Genomic DNA, 16,895 nt, shown 5'->3' on the forward strand with positions numbered 1-16,895 from the left:
ACAAAAAAACGCCAGGGTGGAAAAAAAAAAAGGAGGTTTCGAGCAGGGAGGGTGTGGGGGGGTGGAACAACAAAAACAACAACAAAAGAAACCCAACAACAACAAAAAAAGAGAGGAAGAAACAGAAAGTGGCAGGTCGGCCGTAGTGGAGCAGACAGTGGACGCGTAGCTCGGCCATATTGGAGCAGGAGGCGAGACGGCAGGACAGTTAAAACAGACAGACAGAGGGCCGTCTGGTGACCTTTGACGTTGCCTCAAGAAGACAGTCCAAGGGAGGAGCGTAAGGAAAAGAGAAGCCGGGCCCCAGGAAGGAGGAAACCAGTTGGATGAGAAGTTGGCAAGGGCGTTAGAATGAAATGGATGAGTTCCTCGCCCCAAAGGAAGTCAATACAGGGATGGATGTTCTGCCGGGAGGAGGTTTTTCTGAGACTGGACTGGAAGTCTCATTCAGCCCACTAGCCTCTTTAGATGATCTAGCGGCCTAGAAAGAAAAGCAAGATTCAAGGAGGAGGAGGAGGAGGACAGGAGTGGGTGAGGGGAGTCAAACAGTTTTGTTTTTTTTAAAAAAAGGGAATTTGTTCAGAAGCAGCATTGATTTAGGCCTGAGGTCGAGCGGGCTGGGAAAAGATCCGCACCACAGAGCACGAGATGATCTGGTTCCACGGGTTACTGGATGAGGGAAGGAGCAGTCACCAAGAGGAGGAGGAGGAGGAGAGCGAGAGACAGAGAGACGGACGGACAGACAGACACAGGTACGGACACACAGGCACAAACAGAGGCAGGCAGACAGGAGAGAAAGGGGGGGGGGGGGGACAAGAATTGAAATGTTAGACAGGGCATGCACAGCGTGTTAGAACAAGGACTATATTCAAGTTAGTGGTGGGCACAGGGGAGTGGGGGGGAGGCAGGATTTCGGGGGGCAGGGGCGGCGCGGGGAGTTCACTGCAGAGGTGCTGTTTATCAGAGCTGTCCCCCAGGAGCGAAAACAAGGGGCAGTCGCTCACGGACGCATCTGAACCAGGGGGACCTCGCTTTTCAATGACCTGTGCTGGGACCTAGCAGCTTCAAACGCCACAGGTGGAGGGGGATGGGGGTAGGTCCGTTTCTCCTCCCCACTCCCCCCCCCGAGCCCCCACCAAGCTGGGTCAGCCTCAGCAAGGGGAACGAGGCCATTACCCCAACACTTTCCGAGGCGTGGAAGCAGCACAACCCAGGCTGCCGTGCGAAGCTGTCGGGGCAGGGCACTGGTGACTGACTGCGGGGAAGGGGCTCGGCAGCCGGACGTAATCTGCTAGGGACGGAGCAAACCCCCAGGTCCTCCCGTACGCTCCTCCCGCCCGGCTGTGGAGGGCAGTGGGGTGGGGCCGCGGCAGAGCTGCTTAGAACAACTGGGTGTTTCCGCCCGTGCAATGAAGGCAGGAGGAAAGATTAAGGGTGTGATCCCAAAGGCCACTGAAGGGAGGATTCCCGTCACCCTCAGCCGGCGGGGGGTGGCCCAAAGTGAGGGGGCTTCACGAAGCACGAATGACAAGGGGGTGGAGAAACTGACGTGGGGAGCAGCAGCGTTTCTGGCTACGAGGGATGGGGGGGAATCAGGCCAGGGCCCGCGCAGGCTGGAGATCTGCAAAGACGCCCCCATGGTGCGAGGGGTTGGATGTGGCGTGGACTCTGGACGGCACCCGACTGGCTGACATTTTCCAAGCCATCTAGATGACCCGGGGGCCAAACGCCCATTAATCTGGGGTGCCCTAAAGTGGGATTTCCCCAACGTCAATGGGAGATGTGCGCCTAGCTCACTTAGACACTTCGGAAAGCCCTGCTCTAAATCCCTTAGGCTAGCGTGTCTTGGCTCTTTTCAGCTTAGCAGCTCCTTCAGACGGTCAATAATTTTCGCAACCCCCTTTACATTTCGTGGAAGAGTTAGAAACAGCGTAACAAAGCCAACAGTGCCATGCTGCTAGACCGTGTCTGTGTGCGTGTAGCGAGAGGGGGCCGGAGAACACGGGGAGCAAGCTTTTCTTTGCTCTCGATGGTGATAAATGGGCCATGACTCGTGACACCCCCTCTTCCTCCTGACTGACCCCGCCAGGTGAGCAACACTGCCTTAGAGCGCTGCTTAAATCACAGCCTGGAACCCCAGCCTGGAGAAGGTGCTAGGAAACAACCAGGCACTAGCAGGAAGCGGAAGAGAGGGTTTAATTAACAGCGCTTAGGTATTTTCTAGCATCTGGAGAGGACAGAAGAACAGACATACTGGGTCAGACCGATGGTCCAGCTAGCCCAGGCTCCTGGCATCTGACCGGCTGGTGCCAGGCCATGCTGGTTTCCCTGCCAGAGGCTCTGCCATGGGGTGATGGCCTGGGACGAGGTGAATCACCACAGCAGCGTTACGTGTACGTATCATCCGTAGCTCCCCCCCCGCTCCCCCCCGCCCACAACTGCGAATCCCGACCGGTCCCTTTGAGTCCGGCACGCCTAGCGAAACTGACACAAAGGCGTCGGGGGCCCGTGGAAAGGCAAAGGGAAACCGGGCCCCTCCTCACGTCTGGGCCTTTGCCCTCAGCCCCCAAAGCGTCGTCACGACAATGGACTAAACGAAAGGATTTAGTATATGGGGGGCGAGGGGGACGCCCCTGCCTGTCACGGGCTGCTGTAATGCGGCAAGGCTGAATGCGGGGGGGGGCGGGTTTGGATGCAGGAAGGATGGACGTGCACAGACATCTCCCCCTCGCCAGACGGAAGGAGCTCAACAGCCCCAGTGTGGGTGGGGGAAGCTGCCTCTCCGTGGGGAACCAGCTATGGCCGTAGGCCTCTCCTGGGGACCAGGGGTTCGACAAACAGCACCTGTGCTGGGCTGGGGGGGGGGGGGGGGGCGCGGCCGCCGGGGAGCAAGAGGAAGCGGGGGGGGCGCCGCACCAATCCTTTTTAGGGTCCATTTTGCGCTGAGACGTGGGTCCAAAACCCAGCGTGGCCCTGGGGTGGGAGGTGGGGGGCAGGGGAAACCCCCCCACCACCACCTTTAACCCACTGGGTTTTGTTACAGCCGAATGAGCACACGTCGGGAGGGTCAGGGAAGGGTTTGAAACACAGACTGGGGCGGGGGGTGGGGTGGGGGGTGGACAGGACATTGGACAAACCAGCCCGGGGGGGGGGGGGGGGGGGCTGCAAGGACGGGGGCAGGCGGGGCGGGGTGACAGGAGGCTACGCTGACCGCTGGTGCTGGGGACAGAGCGGCAGACAAGGGGTGGGGAGAAAGAAGAGGCTGGGGGGTGTCAGCTGAGGAGGGGAAGGAAGGGGAAGTTGGGGGGTAGGGGAGGTTAAGGGCTAGAAACTGGCTTTGGTTACTTTGCCTTGGACACCCCCTGGGCGCTCTGCTAATGTCAGCAAGGACACAGACGCAGGGAGCCCAGCCGCCCTCCACGGCCCGGACGCAGGCTTGCGAACGCAGCCGAGCCCCCGTGGAACGGGGCCAGGGGTGGCACCATGGGGGGGAGGGGCGTAAGGTGACCAGATGTCCAGATTTTATAGGGACAGTTCCGATATTCGGGGCTTTGTCGTACAGAGGTGTCTATTCCCACCCCCTCCCCCCCCGCCCCACTTGCTATCTGGTCACCCGGGGGGGATGGGGGAGGTGCTACTCCAAAGCAAGCACGGCTGTCTTCGTCCCCCACCTCCCTGTGTGCCCCCCCCCACTGCCCTTCGCCCACCGTCTCACGGGTCCCCCTCCCACAGTCCCGGAGCTGCTACTGAGGCAGAGGGTGGAGCCGTGATCCTCCCCCCCGCCCCCCCCGTGCCCTACCGCGGAGCCGTGAACGGGCCTAGCTGTGGGGCGAGCCTGTAGCGGGGGGAGCCCGCGGTGCGCTGGGCGAAGATGGGTGAGGAGTGGGATAGCTGGAGAGGGAGGAAGAGAAAAATCCCATTCCCTGCCCCAAGGAGCATCCAGTGGGGTCTTGCTAAAGCAGAGCATTGGGCGTGGCTGATGTTTGTGGGCGGAGTCTGGGCTGGGCATCGACGGGAGACCGATCCCTTGCCAAGGTCAGTGTCACACTGCTCTGAGTTCGGCCTCCAAAAACAGCCGAGCAACCAAACCCGTCGTCCCGCAGGGGAGTCTCCCCGGCCCCGACGCCACCTCCGCACCCCACCGCCCCCCGGCCACGAGTCACCGCACTGCTGGCCAGGAGGCGACACCAGGGCACAGCGCCCCTATGGGCACAAACTGGTCCCACCCCGACTGGCCCCAGCTTTGTGGAGCCAGCAGCAGATCTGGATTCAGGGACTCGCCAGATCGTGTTGCGGGGGGCTGCGGGGGAGGCCCAAGAGGCTCTGAAGTGGCTTCAGGCCCCGTTCTAGGATCTAAGATGCACTGAGGAAAGGCCATCAATACCTCCCCTTCTGACAGGCGCGGTGCTCCCCAGCTGGTGGGAGGAGGGTGAAGTTGGAGCTGCGGGGATGGGGGGGGTGAGGGAGGAGAGCTTGGGGAAAGAGGTGAATCCTACTTCAACCTCACACCACACTTGAAATGAGTTTTCTCTGGTCTCAGCCTAGTGCCCAGTTTTCTGCCCTGGAAGCTGTCGTGTTGGGGGTGGGCAGAGCTGCTTGCCCATTCCCCGCCTCCCCCACATACACACCTAGCTCCCCTCTCACCTGTGCCGGGCTCGGGCAGAAGGCAGCCACGGAAAACGTGTGCTGGCAGGTCACACAGCTTATCCCCCGCTCCCCACCGTGCCCTGCAGCCGACCCAAGGAAGCAGGGATCCTACCCAGTCTTTGTCTTACCCTGCAGCCCACAGAACGGCCAGGCTGCTTCAGAGATAAACTACCTGCTGCTGTCCCTGGATCCGCATGTATTCCATTCTCTGCTTTATGTGCTTGCTTTTGTCCGGGCTGCCCTGCTGGCTCTGCTTCAGCCGGGAGGCGGGATTCACCATCTTCATGGGTGGAATGGACACGCCGCCGCTCTGTGGAGACACACAGAAGATCAGGAGGGTTTAAAAAAAAATCCGACAGGCAAGTAAGCCAGCCTAACGCTCGCTTCGGTGCCGGGCGCGGGAGGCAGCCGGTTGGGGGCCGGCTGGCGGCGTCGTTGGGCTGCTCCTGGCATTGCTCTCAGGGGAAGATCTCGGAGGGCTCTGGGGATGAAATCCGGACGCCCGGTGCGCTACCAATGGCCTGCTGACGCCCCCCGGGGTCAGATTTCCACCAGCACTCAGCCCCGCGTTGGAATCAAGGGGGGTTTTCCCAGGGCCCTCAATGGGCCGGCGCGAAGGTCTAGATCCTCAAAGATATTTAGGTGTTGAACTGCCACTGATTCGGGGGCCTAAACCCCTTTAAGGAGCTGGGTGGTGAATAGGCCTCACAAAGATGCGCTGGGCAGGGGCTTGTCTCCCTGTTTAAGGCTCCTACAGACCAGTGCAATGGACCCATTCGCATAACTGAGAATGGGACCCGGCGGCTCCTTTTGCTTTCCCCTCGTGCAGTGGTTCTCAGCCTTTCCAGACCACTGCACCTGTTTCAGGCGTCTGATTTGTCTTGCGTAACCCATGTTTCACCTCACTTAAAAACGCCTGGCTTCCAACATCGGACATAAAAATACAGCCGTGGCCCAGCGCCCTGTTCCTGAACAATCGCTGCCCTTCTCGTTTGTACCATAGACTTACAGACTAAATCCGCTGGGCTATAAATACTGGACTTACATTTCAGCGGGTGGGATATAGAGCCGCAGAAACACGTCAGTGTCCGTATGAAACGTTAGTTTGTACTGACGTTCGTGCTTTTTATGTAGCCTGTTATAAAAGCAGGCAAATATCTAGACGAGTTGGAAGACCTCTGTACATCCCCCAGGGTACACGTATCCCTGGTTGAGAACCACTGCCCTAGTGGACCCCCCCCCCAATGCTATTTGCCTTGCTGTTCGCCCCTTGGCAGCATTCCCGTCGCAGCGAGAGCCCCCCCAGCCCCCATAGAAAATACAAAGGCGGCGGCAAACTTTGCTTTGCCCAGCCCGGCTGTGCCAAACGCCTGGGTCCCGTCCTGCATCCAGGGGACAGCCCAGCACGGAGCACGGGCGCGGCTGATCAGTGTTGACAGCTCCGGCGGGTCCAAAGGCGCGTGAGCCTTTGGCGTTTGGCTCAGCGCCCCGGCTCCTAGAGTCACACCGTCAGGAGAGAATCGGGGCTCACAGTGGGAAACAACAGTAAGCACCTAGGAGCCGGGGCTGCGGCTTGACAGTTGAAATCGTGGCGCCCCCACCCCTGGTGGGAACCCGAAGGCTGAAAAGCAGAAGGCAAAGAACCCCAAATGCAGAACTTGAAAAAACAACACGTGATTTTTTTTTTGCGGCCTGACTCGGGATTTTTGAACCTCGGGGTTGCTCGTGCCGGCCATCGGACCCAGCGACCACAGCCTGAGGCCCGGACAGCCCTGAACACGTGGGAATTTCCGGGCGGGAGCCCAGCTTTGCTCATGGCCCCCTGAGCCGAACCGAAACCTGGACTCTCAACGGCCCCAGACTTTGGGGAAGCATGTGCCTTGCGGAGAGAGGGGTCGTCCTAAACAGCCGGCAAAGGACAGAGATGCCCGAAAGGGGGCACACTGATGCCGTTACCGCAGCCTTACTCCCATCAGAGAGACCCAGACAGCGAACAAAACAGTCTGGAATTTTGGGGGTTAAATTTCTCTTCGGGGGATGGAACAGCCTGAGATTCTCTGGCATTGCAATGCCCCCTCTCCCCTCAGGGCACCAGCAGAGCTGAGTACTGCCCCACGCTGGAAACAGGCCCTCGGAGCCTCTGCCATTCAGCTCCCAGACTCGCAAATTACTGTACTGCACCTCCCAATGAGCTGGGGTGGGGGCTTGTTTCCCAGATGGCGGTGGGGGCACCAAGCCTGGGGGCTTCTGCACAAACCCACCCCGTGAGGTGTGAGATCCACGCCCACGCAGAGTCCCTAAGCACCGCAGAATCCAAATTAGCCAGGGACGTGTGAAGCTCTTGCCTCCTGGGAGCGTGGAAGGCAAATGTCCGAGTGCCCGGTTTGGGGGAAGACCATTCCTGGGATTTCAGAGCAGGAGAGGACCTGACGCCAGAGTGGAACTGCATCCCTTGTGCACCCAATTCGATGGAGTTACTCCAGAGTAAATCTGGAGGAACTGAGATCGGAATCTGGCCTGGTTCTGTTCCCCTCGAGTGCAGTGTGCAGAAAACACAAGGATAAAGGCCAGCGTGACCGCACAGGGGTGCTTTACAGAGGCACCTGACTGAACAGCTTGATTTGCAGGGGGTGCTGCGCACTCACAGCTCCGGCTGAGAACACTGGAAGTTGCGGGTGCTCAGCACCTCTGAAATCAGGCTCTTGATTTAGGTGCCTCACTATGGAATTGGGGGCCTAATTTTAGGCATCCGGGTTTAGAAACTGTTGGCCAAAAATCTGTGCTAGAGACGGGCTCTCAAGCCTACGTCCAGACCCAAATACACCTGTACTGTGGGGGTGGCGAGGTTTGAGATCCAACCCTGGATCCAGAACCCACTTTCTGCCAACTGCTCCAATCCCGATTAGGTGCCTGAGCCACAAGCCAGGTTCCAAAAGTCCCTCAACTTTGGTTTTTTTTTTCCAAACCTGGATGTCGACGCTGCGGCCAGATCCCATCTTGGATCAATAACTCGCCTCCCCCGATTCTTTCCACACCAAGATATCCCTAATCCCCGGCCACCAGCTGCTCCCAATTATACACACTGCTTGATAAGTTCGGAAATGAGCGGGAAACTTATCAGCACGTTATCGTTTGCATCGCTGGTCCCCGGATATGAGAGAGGCAAGGCGGGGGAGATGATAGCTTTTATTGGAACGACTTCTGGTGGCGAAAGAGACGCGCTTTCGAACGCGCACGGCGCTCGTCTTCAGGTCTGGGAAAGGCAGGACAAGCTCCGTGTAGGCCCGAAAGCATGGCGGGTCTAACAAAAGATATCACCTCCCCGCCCTTGTCTGTCAGCACATTATCGTTAGATAACTCTGCAATGCAAACAGAAGGGACTAGGGAAAAATCACGGAAAGCAATGGAAAACTGAAAGCAGAGGGAATGCATCCCAGCTGGATGAGGGGATGCATGTGAAAGCAAAAGAGAGCGCGATGCTTGGAGACAGAAGCAGATTTCCAGGTGGGACACGTGACGGTGGGGAGAAAGCGGTTTTTATTAGCCATCTAGGTACAGTTTGAGATACAAAAGCGGGTATGAAGGACAGCGCGAGAGCAGATCAATCTGTAAGCAGACAGAGTTCCTGTAACTGGGGTGGATGTCAAGGTTACTCCCAAGAAATACCTAGTAACTGATCACTGCAATGGTCGGCCCCTCGTCGCTCCGTATGATTGCTTCACCTGGCGCACGCTGGCATTCTAGCTATGTGCACACAGCCTGACTGTCTGGTGCCTCGTCCAAACTCTTCCATCCTGCAGCTGGTGCTCCTCCTGTCACGTTCCATGCAGGTTGCCACAATTACCATGGCAAGACACTGGCAGATCTGGGACCAGCTACAATGGGTGGCACCGACGGAATCTTTTCATCTGGCTTTGTGAAGGAAGCTGAGCGGGACATGCGCTGAGCTGGAATTTATGCTTGGACCAAGCATCCCAACCCAGCTGTAAATGGATGGAACATCATTTCGATGAGACAAAAATCAGGCCCATGACACCAGATTCAGCAGGGCAGTAAATGAGTGACTCTAAATGGGGCGTACAAGAGATGTGCAGTGTGCACAGATGCGTGTCAGCCAGCCGAGAGTAAGGTGAGGTGAGACGCTCTGTTTTTAGGGAGCAGCCTGTTTTTTCTCTCTCTGTTTTTTGGCTCTTGTGAGTTGCCATTCTGAATTCTAAGATACAAAGTCGTGTTTTGCTGCAACCTTCCAGCAGGAATATTTATGGTTGTCTCTAACTTCTCTGTGTGCATGCTGTGCACATATTATAATATTTCCCAGCTGTGCACTGGTGTAATACACTGCCTGTAGCAGTGATTAGAGACAGGGATGTGCTGTTATGATTTGGCTCTGGGTCTCAAAACAGCCCAGCAATTTAGGGTGATTGGGGTGGGGATTTTTCATCCGATTAGTGACCGATTCAGCCAAACCCTAGCTAAATGGCCTCCTGTTTCAAGACCTTGTTTTGTGACACATCCAGGCAACCATAGGTCCTGGTACTGTAGCGATAAATAAAACTTGGGCAGCTGGCCTGTGCTGCCGTAGCTTCACTGTGATTCGTACCTAAACTAGCTAGAATTAAAGCTAGCTCGCCTATTTCTACACGTGCTGCAATCACCCTGACTGCAGTGTGTACAGACCTTACGGCACCTTGCCACCGCTCCATTTGTGTAACAAGAATTTAACAGCGGTAAATGACAGCTGCATCCATTTCTGCAGGCTGAGTGACATCAAGGGGCCTTCGTGTCAATGAGAACCAGGCTCAGGATAATTACTACAAAAGAAAAAGGGCTTCATTGATAAAAGCTGATTGTTAATAAAGGAGCAAGCTGAGTTCTGTCTCCCCACCCCTTTCCCCCATCAGCTATTCAGCAAAGAGACTGGCTGTTCCAGATCCCATTTGCAACCAAATTGGGCAGCTTCAGGGGAAGTCATTGTGATTTAATTAGGAGAAACATTTGCCACTTCGCACTGACACTTAAAGTGCAGTTAGTCAGAAAAGTGCTTGTGGGGGAAAAAAAAGAAAGCAAGACAAAAGGCGCCTTCTTAACTCAGCAAATCTAGTCCCTGTGCGGCTGCAGACTGAGGGCTGGGGAGATCTCGCTCTACCGAGTGACTCCCGTTAGCCCCATGTAGTCAGCATAGCTGCGGGCGAGCGAGATCAATGCCACCCTGCCTCACGCATGGTCCAGCAGCACGGCCAGGCTGCTGATTCTTTATCAGAAAGGATGACGTGGAAACCGGCAAGAGCAAAAAAACTCGAATTCGCTGGTCCCAGCCCCGAGTGTGAGAGACAAAACTCTCCATCGTTGTACTTACAAATGGAGCGGATCTAACATGTATCCCTAAGGGAACGTCTACACGGCAAAGAAAAACCCACGGTGCCGAGTCTCAGGGCCCGGGTCAATTGACACACGCTCACTGGGCTAAACACAGCAGTATAGATGTTTGGGTTCCCTTCCCTCTCATTGGATTTCAGCATGAGCGGGAACACCTTCCCTGCTATTTTTAGCCCCGAGGCCTGAGCCAGGCTCTGGGAGGCAGTGTCGCCGGTTTTGATGTGCAGCGCAAGGGTACCCGAAGGCACCATGCAGAGCAGGGTCCCTTGAACAAGACCTGATCCTGCCCTCGAGCCCATGGGGATGAAACTGGAATAACTGCACGCAAACGAACGTTACTCCAGGTGGACACAGATCATAGTGCAAGTTTCAGCAGAACTTGACCCTAAAGGCCTGATGTTTGAAGTCCATATTCCTATGCTAAAATCAACCCCCAACCCTGCTGCTAAGGCCCCGTTTGGAATGTCTCCCGTGTCATCTGCCTTCTCTTCCCAGGTCTCTTGGGTTCCCCCCACACCTAGCCACCTGAATCTGATTGTATTGCCTTGGGGTTGACGGACAGCAAACTTGACATCCAGCCACGGACCCAGCTACAGTTTGAATTTGCACCCCGCAGCCAGCACTCGATTTCCAAAGCAGAGGGGTGGGCAGGGTCTCAGGTGGTTGTCTGGGACCCGCCACACCTTGCTCTGTGCAGTTTTAGCCATGCCATTAAGCCAGTCACCCCTTCCCTGCTGGATGGCATGGGAAAGCGGGCGCAATGGAAGAAGATTGCTGACTGTGGTCTAATTCAGCGCTAGCACCCAGCAGGGTGTAAAAAATCTGTCACAAGGCCCATGAGAGAAACACAGAGAGAGATGCCAGGCGGGTCAGTTCATTTGCAAAGGACCTGCTGCCTTTATGGTTGACAAGCCACTGGTCTGTGTTATTTCTCCACCCCGTCCGCAGTTACCGCAGGTCTGTCCGAGTGCTGGGGGAAGAGAAGGGGAAGCTTTTTACGCCTTGGCTCTAGGGAAGGTGAATTCTCAGGAAGGGTGTGGGGCCCAGGGGAGGTGGAGGAAGAAAAGGTGTCAGATGGAATCCGAAGGTAGCCCACAGCAAGAGGAATAACAGAAAATGAACCTTAGGAGCGTTGGGAAGGAGCTGCGGTTTGGGTAGCAGAGGTGGCTTGGTTCCGCCCGGAGACGACATCTTGGGAGCATCATCCTCACCCAGTCCTGAATCCGGGCAGACAGGTTCCGTGGTCCTGGCATGCCAGCAACTGTGTTCAAGATCCCCCGAGCCCTCCTTTAGCCCTCCTGTGGCAGCCTGAGACCCCAGCTGTCCTAGAAGCTCTTCCTGGAATATAAATTCAGCTGCCGGGCGGATGTTGATTTCGTGAATGGTCATCTCCAGTGCCCGGATAGTTTCTTCAAGGCTGTCCAGTCTTTGGTATGTGCCTTCACAAATCTCTCTGCTGCTTAGGGGCGCGAAGCCGAGAGGAGACATCTCCCCTTTGGTTTTAAATTCTAGGTCTGGTTCGCGCTGTCTCTCTGCTGGTGATCCGCCAGTATTTGAGACTGCCTCGGCCTCCTCTCCGTCAGCAAGTTGGTCTAGGGTTCCCTGTCCAGATGTCACTCTGTGCTCACTGGATCCTGATGAAGCAGTGACGTGCTCCTCAGGAAGCTGTTCAGACACCTGGTGGTTTGGATCTTTGCCCGGGAAAGATCTTGGTCTTGGCACTGGACACTTTGGGGTTGGACAGCCAGTGAGATCTTCCCCTTGCAGCTGCTCGCTAGCCCCATCGGGCTCTTCCAAAGCCAGGGGCAGCCTCTCTGAACTTTGATTGCTTCTGCCGGCTTCGGGTTCCAGGACGTCGCCATGAAATCCCACGGCCGCTTTAGACCCTTTGCCTTCTTCAGTGATGGAGGAGACCTTCTTGGAACCCACTTGGAGCTCCACAGCATCTTTCAAGAGACCGGCATGGGGTTTGTCCTCCCCATGGACAACTGGCCCGTGAGCCACAGTCTCGTAGCTGCCTTGCTCTCCGGCGTTCAACGTCCCCATCTTTTCTCTTCCCTCCTCACCCTGGTGGCTCCCTCCATTCTTTGACAGAGACTGGCTCTGGGCGCTTGTTCCTAAGAACGCGACCGTCTCTCCGTCTGCTGCAGGGTTGTGGCTACACGATGGCGCGCCTCCAGGCAGGAAAGGCGACATGTCGCTGCCTCCAGGTGCTGAAAGAGCCTGTTTTAAGAAACCAGAGGGCACAGGGCCGAGAGACATTTCCTCCCGTTTGGTCTGATTCTCAGGGCTGGATGGCAAGAGCCCTGGACTCTCAGAGTTTCTCTCTGTTTCCGCCACGGCCCATGGAGGCTCAGCACACAGAGATCCTTCCACTCCCATCTTGCTGCTGCTGGGCTGCTTACTGCACCAAGGGCTGCCTGTTTCCGCAGCCACCTCCAGCACGGCTTCAGGAGAAGGCGGGTCGGCCGCCCACTTGGTGAGCACGATCCGAGGGAGGGGGACAGCCGTGCCGGCTGGAGACGCCAACTCCTAGGGAGACAATTCACAGGCAAGTTAACGGTGAGCGGGGGGATGCGGGAGGAGCTCAGCGGGTTAATGAACCGAGCGGAGTGCTTCTTAGAGCATGCTTAGAGCATTCCTGCCCCGCCAGCCAGCCAGGATCCACCCCCGGGCTCTGTAATTCTCACACCACCCAGCCACTTCTGCAGCTCTGTGCCACGGCCCCTGGGCAGGGCGCCACGCCTGACTCAGAGTAACTCCGGAGGGAGTCGGTCACCTGCTCTGACTGTCAAAGGCATTTAGGCCCCTGTGGATGCAGCTAGATGCCTACTGGACTTACAATGCGCCTGGGTAGGTGACAGGAGCCAAGGAGAGTTAGGCGCCTAACCAGCATAGATGCCTTGGTGTTTTTCTGCATCTTTAGGCACCTAAATCCCATTTGACAGTCTGCCGCTTGGGATGTGATTCTATCTCCCTTGGGCTGGGATACACCAGGAGGATGCCAGGACCGGGCCAGGAGAATCAGGCTGCTGGGCCAGGCGGGACAGCACGACACGCTCTCCCCGAGGGATACGTAGCCAGCGCTCTGTTTAAAGAGCCGGCCGACAGAGCTGGCCTGGGGATGAAAGCCGCACTGCCAATGAGCTGCAGTGGGCTGCGGGTCCCTGCCATGAGGAAATCCCTGGAGGAGGAGCTGATAAGCTGAGTCGGCCTCTATCCTCCCTGATACCATGACATTACAACAGAAGAAGGGCCAGGCTGCGTCAGATCAATGGCTGACAGCAGCCAATGCCCGGTCCTTCAGGAGGAAGGAACAGAGCAGGGAAATTATCGAGTGATCCCTCCATCCCACGCCCAGCTTCTGGCAGTCAGAGGCTAGGGACACCCAGAGCCTGGGGTTGCCTCCCTGCCCCTCCTGGCTAATACTTTCTGGAGACAGAGGGGAGTCCCCCAGAGCTGTGCACTGCAGGGAAGCTGGTGAGAGAGGAGGTGTTACTGCTTTAAGGGGTAGGGGAGTCTGTGCTAACAGTCAATGGTTCCTCTGTCTGCAGCTGGGGGATCTCAAGGGGCTCCGCCCAGCCCCCTCACCCCCCTAGCGCTTACCTGGACTGGCGGCTGGCGGCTGGAGTCTGTCCCAGAACCGGGCCGGCTGGCCGCTGCAGCCTGGTGGCAGAATAGGGCAACAAGACGGGTTATTCTGCTCCTCCGCCGGGCCTGGCCGGGGCTGCCCCGTTTCCTGGGATTCGTGGCGTGGGAGTGGCCCTGTGCGGGCAGACTGGGTGGGGCGCCCCGATGCAGCCGGTCTCGTTCTATCTCCGCCCGCTGGGGTTCTAGGATCCAGCAGAGGCAGGTGGGGGAAGGAGGGGAAAACAGCAAGGCCGGGCCTGAGCGAATGCCCGGGATCTAAACACAGGGCAGGGGTTGGCTGCAGAGACCAGTTTGGGGGGGGCAGATTCCTATCCCCACCCAGCGGCTGGAGATTCAGTCTCCCCCCAACCCTCTGGATGCAGCGCACCCTGGGCTGAAAACGCAGCACGGAGCCCCCCCAGCGCCCAATCTCACGCAGAAGAGACGCGGCTGCTGGTGTCTGGGTGAGGGACACGCCAGGAGACAGGACTGCGGGAAGGAAAGAGACGGCCACAGACAGAAAGGGCAGCAGAACAGTCGGGGGGGGGGGAGCGCAGGGTGGCATCATGTCTCCTCTCGGTCCGGCGGAGCTCCTGGGCCGCCTTGCTCCGGGCCTTGGACCTCGCTGACGTCTCTGGTCAATAAAGGGTGAGCGCGGGACGTGGTTTGGGGGCGCTGCCGCCTTGCCAGCTCCTGGAGCGCTTCCCGGCCCGGAGCCAGGGGTCGGGGTGAGACACAGGCTGGTCTGATCTGCCCCTCGTTCAGACTAGACCAGCTGCGGCGGGGAGGGCAGATGCCCAGGGGCTCAGCTGACCCGGCTGTTTGGATTCCAGCTGGGAAGCAGACAGGACTGGCCCCTCGGACTGGACTCTGCCGGGGACCATCTTCCCAGCTCCAGAGGAAACACCCAGAGCACAGTTACACCCTGCAGCAACAACGGCTGGCTCGGGATAGCCCTGAGCCGGGCTGGATCCCCAGGGCGTGCCAGTCCGTGGGCTTGGAAGGGACCTGGCCAGGGCTCCCTCGGCAGATTCCCAGCCTCTGGATCTCTACCCTGGTCCCTTCCCTCCGTCTCTTCCCCACCCCTGGGCTCCCAGGCGCTGAACCTACAGGTCCTATTCTCCGTGCCTTGGTCCATCTCCCCCAGGGCCATCTTCTCCCCTCTCGGAGGCAGCGGTACCCCTTGCCCCCCACTCTGCGTCACGTCCGCTATGGCTTTGTGTGCTCCCTCCTAGCCCTCCCACGCCCTACCCAGCGGGGCCATCTCACTGCTCCTCATCCTCCAAACCCCAAACGAAGTGCAAGATGACGCTGGCCGCCTGGCTAAGCCCCTGCAAAGCTCAGACCAGATCATGCCCCAGGGGCCTGGCCTCCACCGTGGCCCGGCATGCACGGCCACCCAGAGCCCTCGTGACCTCCTGCGTGCAGTGACAAGCCCAGCTCCTCGGCGAACCCCCCGCCCGGCCCCTGCCCAGGGGGGGCCGTCGCTGTGGCGGTTAGTGCTCGGTCCCGTGCTGTGTCAGTACAGTGCGCGCCCGCGTCGGTGAGGGATGTGGGGCCGGTGAGAAGCCGTTAGTCTGTTAGGTCAGAGAGCGCGGCAGAGGGGAGCAGACGGGAGGGGGGGCCGGGCAGAGGTGCGGTGGCTGTCAGCCAGATGGAAGAGGGAGCTGCGGTTGGGCACAAGCTGTTACCTTCCATCCTTCGGCTGCCAAGGCGGCCCCATTGGGCCACAAGTCTGCGGGCGCGGGGGAGCCGGCAGCCGGGCGCCGCTCGCAGTGGAACTGGGGGATAAATGGGGAGCCAGAGCTTCTCTGAAACACCTGAGGAGTCAGAACACGGTGGGTTGCGGAGAGGAAATGAAAAGGGGGCTTTGGAGCGGGAGCCCCCGGGCCTGTCGCGGCCGAGGCCGGCCTCAGCCTAGATGCATCGCTGCCCGCTCGCGGCTTGGCAGCTGCCAACAGCGGGTGAGACGACGGCTGTGCGCTCGTGTGGGTGTGTGTGTGTGGGGGGTGGGGGGTGTTACAGTGACAGCCGGAAACCCTGGGGCTGTCTGCCCTGCTCGTCCCATGGGGATGGAGAACCGGGCAGGAGGAGCTGCCACTCTGCCAGCCCTGGCGGAGCGTGGAGCCCCAGGCGAACGCAGGGTCCCTCGGGGCGCTGATTCCGGGAGAGGGCGTTAGTTTCTCCTGCCTGCTGCTCACGTCGCGGCCTGGCTGACGTGCGCCCCGTGCGCCGGGTGCTCCAGCGGGGCTGTGCAACGGGCCATCTGCAAAGGGGTTTCAGGCAGGGCCAGAGGCCCAAGGGGTTTGGATCAGGAGGAAACCTCGGTGCTAGCTAACCATAGGGGAATTCAGTAGGACCCAAGAAACAGCCCGGATCTCAGCATCCCGGCTCTCCGCCCGACGAGTGGACATGGGGCAAGTGCTGGCTTTCGGGGGCGATTTCCAGTCCCGCTGGGACATGGTGTCAAAATGGATCTTCTCAGGGCACCTTGACTTGAGGGGCTCCGATCCCGGGCACGGGGAGGGGAACCCAATCAGCCCTTCTCGGAAACTTGCAGAACTTCAAACCACCCGGCCCGGGGGGGTAACACTCCAAAACTGGACCGGAGGGAGGCGGGTGGGGTCGCTCAGCCAGAGCCCGCTGCCCCAGCCCGCCCAGCCCCTACGCAGCCCCCAGGGGGTATAACCCACTGACTGCCAGTGATCCCAGCTCTCTCCAGGGATCACATCCCCGTCTCCGGGCTGGGCAGGGCTCCCGTGGTGCATCCCGCCAACTCCCACCGGACCCCCCACCTCTAGCTCGGCGATGATCCGGTCCTCCTCGTCGTCATCCTTGATGGCGGAGGCGATGATGGGCGGGGTGGACGCGGGCCTGGTGACCTCGGAGACCGTCCGTCTCAGCTTCACCTGCGGCTTCTGGGGCTCGAGTTCCTCCGACTCCGCCTTCTGCAAGCGCGAGAAGTGAACGGGGGAGGAGGGTGATCACCCCTGGGAGTCTACGCTCCTCCCTTCCCCCCCCCCCCCCGGGAGCCGGCACCCCACCTTCATGAAGCTGGAGTCCTTCTTGCTGGTGATGATCACCTCGCCGGTGCGGGTGGTGGTCAGCCCGTGGGAGGAGGGGAAGCTCCGGCGAGGAGGCGGGGGAGGCGGCGATTTCGAGGGCTTCTCGGTCCGATACCTGGGGACTGTCAGCTCGTCTGGGGAAACAACGGGGCCGTTAGGGGCAAGGCCTCTCTTCCC

General features: G+C 58.8%; 1 protein-coding gene across 8 annotated transcripts in view; it reads right to left on the reverse strand.

Annotated features, from left to right (window-relative positions):
* SRCIN1 (SRC kinase signaling inhibitor 1) overlaps window positions 1–16,895 on the reverse strand; it is a 155,944-nt gene continuing 139,049 nt past the window's right edge. For 6 of the 8 annotated variants that reach the window (XM_067541185.1, XM_067541179.1, XM_067541178.1 and 3 more), the window contains 5 exons: window positions 16,698–16,852; window positions 16,449–16,601; window positions 15,345–15,473; window positions 4,820–4,957; window positions 1–481 (listed from right to left, as the gene is read on the reverse strand). In XM_067541185.1, the coding sequence (XP_067397286.1) occupies window positions 347–481; window positions 4,820–4,957; window positions 15,345–15,473; window positions 16,449–16,601; window positions 16,698–16,852 (710 nt within the window). In that variant the 3' untranslated portion in view covers window positions 1–346. Of the gene's footprint in view, window positions 670–4,819; window positions 4,958–15,344; window positions 15,474–16,448; window positions 16,602–16,697; window positions 16,853–16,895 lie in introns of all 8 variants that reach the window. The other 2 variants (XM_067541184.1, XM_067541182.1) reach the window with 2 other exon arrangements.

The sequence above is a fragment of the Emydura macquarii genome, unplaced genomic scaffold, assembly GCF_026122565.2.
Source record: "Emydura macquarii macquarii isolate MOO-44397 ecotype Brisbane River unplaced genomic scaffold, CSIRO-AGI_Emac_v2 contig_629, whole genome shotgun sequence".
Lineage (NCBI taxonomy): Eukaryota > Metazoa > Chordata > Testudines > Chelidae > Emydura > Emydura macquarii.